General features: G+C 41.7%; 1 protein-coding gene across 1 annotated transcript in view; it reads right to left on the bottom strand.

Moving 5' to 3' along the window:
- Positions 1–5,335, bottom strand: part of LOC103607831 (translation initiation factor eIF-2B subunit gamma) — a gene marked incomplete at its 5' end in the record, with an annotated part of 46,217 nt that overhangs the window by 28,117 nt on the left and 12,765 nt on the right. The window contains 2 exons of the mRNA XM_008592299.1: positions 2,015–2,205; positions 3,696–3,823. Of these exons, the coding sequence (XP_008590521.1) occupies positions 2,015–2,205; positions 3,696–3,823 (319 nt within the window). The remainder of the gene's footprint in view (positions 1–2,014; positions 2,206–3,695; positions 3,824–5,335) is intronic.

Below are 5,335 nucleotides of genomic sequence, written 5' to 3'. Positions count from 1 at the left end.
GTGGTAGTTTCTAGATAGTTTTATCCTCAGTTTCTTAGATGAGAGTACTCTTCCCTGAAAGTGATGCCATGTCCCTCAGCTGGGAGGCAGTGAGACAAGCTATTGAGATACCTGTACAGCACTTCTTGGTAAAGGAGGCCTGATGAGGGCCAGGAACACCCCAAGTCCTGGTCATAGTCATCCTAGGTTCCTGCTCACCTCCTGGACCACTGTGGCCATGCATGAGGTGAGGATAGGAGCAATGTTAGACAAATTTTACAATCAAGACAGACTCTAAGAAGTCATTATGTTCTTCACTAGCCAAAAGCAAATGTGAAGGGGAAGTTCACACTATTCTCTCTCCAGTACAAGAAAACTGAAAAGGTTAGGGGTATTGGTGGTGGGGGTGGGGGTTGGTTACCAACGCATTAGGAAGACACAGATAGTGTGCCTGTCTGTTATTCTCCAGCATAGCCAGAATGCTGGTTAGAGCACTGTGTGGTGGCCACATTAGCCAAGGGAGGCCTTGTCAGCACTGGCTGCACTGGCATGTGAAGGCTAATCCCCTAGCCCCTAGCCCTGGGATCTCTTCTGTAACATTTCAGCCAAGGCCTTTTAGGCCTGTCTGCTGCACAGTCCCTGCTAGTACTTCAGAGGATACTTCTCCAGCCTCAGGCTATCTATCAACCTGCTTCCAGGTCAGCCTGACAGACTCTAGTCATCAGTAAACTTGGTACTAGCTGTGATTTCTCATAAGGTCTCTGGTTTGGGATTTTCTTGGATCTATAACCAATCCAGGTTAAGGCCAGCTAGCTTGATGTTTGGAGCTGAGGCTATACCCAATATGGTGTGGGTCCTGAAGATTCCAGAGCCAGGTTTTCTTCAGGGACTCGATCCCAATTTTCAAGAATATCTTTTATATCACTCTACCCCCACCTCCCCCATCCCACCCCCCACCCCAGTCTGCACCTGCAAAGACAATTTTCATAGAGTTCTACCAGGAACAATATGAACAGCTAATATTTTTATTACTCTATCTCATCCCTGTTATTCTTGAATGCCACCCCAATGAAGTTCCCTCCATTATCTACCTTTTTCTATTCTCATCTCAACCCTTTACTGCTCTGCCTCCTTTTCCTGGTCCCTCCCTCCTAAAACCTTCTGCCTGTGCCCACTACACAATAAAGAGCTTCCCTACACCCTCAGTCTCTTTACTGTTTTCCTCTCCACCCCCTGCCTTTACTAAGTCCTGGCTAGTCTTTGAGGGCACTGCTTCCCCTGCAATGGAAGCTATTCATTCTCTGTATCTCACAAACTGTAGAGTTAAAAGGAGGGGTTAGCAAGACTCCTCACTAGTGCTGTTTCCAGACAATTCTCTCCCACAAACATTCTTTCCCTGAGGCTTTGCCATCTGGTCACTCTATATTCCTTCACCTTCTTAGGGAAGCCTCCTCTATGTACCTATGTTTACCTCTTCAAAGTAACGATTACAAGGTATTCATCTGCTTGTTTAGGAAGTAATTACTGTAGATATCCCATGCTGAACAGAATAGAAGAAAGCTGCTGAACTCAGAGGCCAGTAGTTAGCCTTCCTGGAGATCTTAGCCTTTCCTGGAGCCGCAGAGGCCCTGCCACTATGGACCAGGCCCTCCACTTCCCCCCTTTTTTTTTTTTCCTTTTTGTCTTTTTTACTGGCTGGTAACGGGATCGCAACCCTCAGTGTTGTGCCCGCGCCACACTCAGCCAGTGAGCGGGAACCGGTCACCACATGGGATCCGAACCCTCGGCGGGAGCGCCGCCGCACTCCCAAGCGGCGCACTCTCCAGTGAGCCACCGGGCTGGCCCTCCACTTCCCCTTTTGCTGCATCTGGTTATCCCAATGATCTCCCCTCTCATGCCAGGTCTTGCTCAACTTTGGGATTGAGAGGGATTCTGAACAAGTTACTTTGTGTCTAATGAAGAAATAAGACAAAAGGCTCGTTATATTGCTAGGGCAATACCTCCCATGATTACTCTTCTAAACCCATCTTCTCACCTGTCTGTTTGCTTCCATGTACAGTCCCAGTGTGTTCACTCGAGAGCAGAGTCCCTCTTTCATGATGTAGACATAGCAGCGCACCTGTGATTTGGAAAAGTCTTCCCACCTGTCTCCTCGACAGGCATTCCAGCAGGCATCATAGGGAGCCAAGGTCAGTGTATTGGCTTCTTTTATAAAACTGTAAATATCTTCAGAACAAACACCCAAACCAAGCAAGTAAATGAGAGAGATATGACAGAGGGGATGTAGACTCAGTCAAGTTTTGAAAGAGGGTGCAGCTCACACTCTCCCCCTGGAACTCATCCATGAAGTATGGGCCCTGGGAAAATCCCACTAAAATCTGAAAGACTATGTCAAATTAAAAGAGGCAATGAGCTTTCTTGTACGTTTAAAATATTGTATGATATAAAACTGCTTAATAGGAGGTCCTAAAAGCAAGTCTGACAAATAATCAAATACCACTAGGGAAAATAAAATAGATGACCCTTGTAAATCATGAAATAATACCAACAAGTGTCCAGGCTTTAGTGACCAGCCAGCCATGTCGGCTTTGTGCTGCTAGTCTCTATTACCATACCAGGTAGCTACTGTGGCAGAAAGAACACAGAACTTGGTGCCAGAGTACCTGGGCTCCAGTTTTTCAATTTTCACAACAACCCTTTGATATATATATATATATATTTTTTTTTTATATATATATTTTAAATATATATTATATATATATATATATATATATTTTTTTTTTATATATATATTTTAAATATATATTATATATATATATATATATATATTTTTTTTTTATATATATATTTTAAATATATATTATATATATATATATATATATATTTTTTTTTTATATATATATTTTAAATATATATTATATATATATATATATATATATTTTTTTTTTATATATATATTTTAAATATATATTATATATATATATATATATATATTTTTTTTTTGCAGCTGCCCAGTTTGGAGGTCATTTATTTTATAAGAAAACTGAGGCTCAGAAGACTGAGTAACCTGCCTCAGGTCACAGAGCTAATAAGAGGCAGAGGCAGATTTCAAATCCCGGTCTCTGTGATGCCAAGTCCTACCATGTTAACCATCAAGCTATATACTGCCTCTGTTTTTTCATTTGAAAACATTTTTTCAGAATAGCTACTATGAGCCTAGGATTGGACTACAGACTAGGGATATGACAGCAAACAAGACAGATCTAATCTCCAGATCCTGGAATGCAGACAGTCTGGTCGGCCTCTAGCTGGACTATAATTGTACACTCCTCCACCTTCCTTCCCTTGACACAAGAGGCTGTCACAAGAGGTTTAATCAGGAGTGAGCCTGCCCAGAGCCTAGAGAACAGGGGAACTGAGAGTGGCAGGGTGAGTTTAAAGATAAAAGGAACATAGCCAAAACAGACCTATGAACCAGAGAATGGGCTGGAGGCCTGATTAGCCTGTCCCTGAAAAGAAAGTGATAGGATCTGCCTGAGCAAGCTTATCCAGAGCCCAAGGAGTGGGGTCAGCTAACCAACTGATCTTGCCCTGTAGGTTAGACAAGAGTCTGTTGTCTTCAGACAGGCATCTTGAGTTGGGCTGAGCTGCCCAGCCACATTCTCCAAAGGTGCTGCTACCCCTGCCCCTCTTACTGCACCAACCCAAGCACCAACCTAAAGACTTCGGCTCCTTTTTCTTTAGATCTTCCTCTTTTTCTTCTTGCCCCTGTTGTGAGGAAGCTGAGGAAAACTGTTTTCTCACTAGGTACGGAATCAGTTCACTCCGGATAGAAGTGATTGATCTAGGAAGAAAGAATAGCCAAATATGAGAAACCTGACTGGATCTTACTGGGATAAAAACTGTGCCTCCAAGGAAAAGCCAAATCCCTTCCTATCGTGCCACCTTGGGACTGACAGAGATCAAATGTAGCACCGATTTGGTAGTTCTAGAGAAGAGGATCTGAGTTCTCTTAGCTTCAGGCTGGGGTGGGAGGGTAGTGTATGGAATCTGAGAATCCCTCCCACTGGTCAGGGCAGAAAATAGTCTTTCATAAAGTCCTATCTATATGGCATGTGCAGGCACGTATACGTATGTACTTACGTACGTATGTATGCATGCATATATGAGGAGTGTTCAAAAGTTTGTGGGAAGATTCATATTATCTTTTAATTTTATTTTCCTACAGACTTTCTGAGGTTCCCTCTCATATGTACGTATTTTAATATGGTGCCCTGACACTTAATTAACAATAATCCATGAGAAGGCAGAATGCTCTGGTCTTTTGAAGAAAGTCGTTTCAAAAACATTAAAAAATTTTCTCCATAAGGCTTTGTATAGCTTCTTAGATTAATTGTTGGTATTACAAATGGTGTCTTTTAAACAATTATTTTCTTCTTGTCGGTGGTTTATAAAAATTCAGTTTACTTTGTATTTTGATCTTATAGCCAATTGCTTTGCTAACCAATCTTTTTTTTTTTAAGAAGGTTCAAAATTACACTACCTTGAGTTATAACTGGCTGTTTAATACAATTACACCATTTTCTCTCTTAAAAACCATCTCATAATTTAAAGAATGACATAGCGATAAAGAGATATTTAGGAAGACATTTCTAGGCAGAGCTAAATTTAAATCATGCTCCAAATACTATATTCTCTTTTATTATTGTAATATTTTATGTGAAGGTACACAAAAATTAATCAACTGCTTTTATTAGGTGACTATCAATTCTACTGCCTCCAATAAAGAATCAATAATTACTTTTATAACATTAAGGCAACTAAATCATTTGTAAAGATGAGACTTTTTTGCACTTATGACTAATCCATTATAAACAAATGCCAAACTTAAAAACACAATTCCAGTAAGTATAAGTGCAGTTACACCAAGTACAGATAAGTACAAGGAGCTCACTGGCTATCCTACACCGAACAGATGAAAAAGCAAAACTGATTTTATACTGTATCTCTATATAGCTAACTAACTAAATAAAACCGCATCCTTTTTATCTATATGTAAGCTTAGACTTCTTACACAAATAACAGTATGCTTCATTTCATTCACTTCAATATGATAAACTCCTTAGAAAAAGATTGAGAAGGGGCCGGCCCGGTGGCGCACTGGATAGTGCGCTGCTTGGGAAGCACGGCGGTGCTCCCGCCCGAGGGTTCGGATCCCACATACAGACCGGTTCCCGCTCACTGGCTGAGCGAGGCGCGGGAGCGACGCCGAGGGTTGCGATCCCGTTGCCGGTCCCCGGTCCGGTACGGGGGCAACACTGAGGGTTGCGATCCGTTGCCGGACACGGAAAAAGAC

The sequence above is a fragment of the Galeopterus variegatus genome, unplaced genomic scaffold, assembly GCF_000696425.1.
Source record: "Galeopterus variegatus unplaced genomic scaffold, G_variegatus-3.0.2 Scaffold7760, whole genome shotgun sequence".
NCBI lineage: Eukaryota > Metazoa > Chordata > Mammalia > Dermoptera > Cynocephalidae > Galeopterus > Galeopterus variegatus.
The sequence above is the reverse complement of the archived record's forward strand: the minus strand, read 5'-3'. Positions and strand labels throughout refer to the sequence as shown.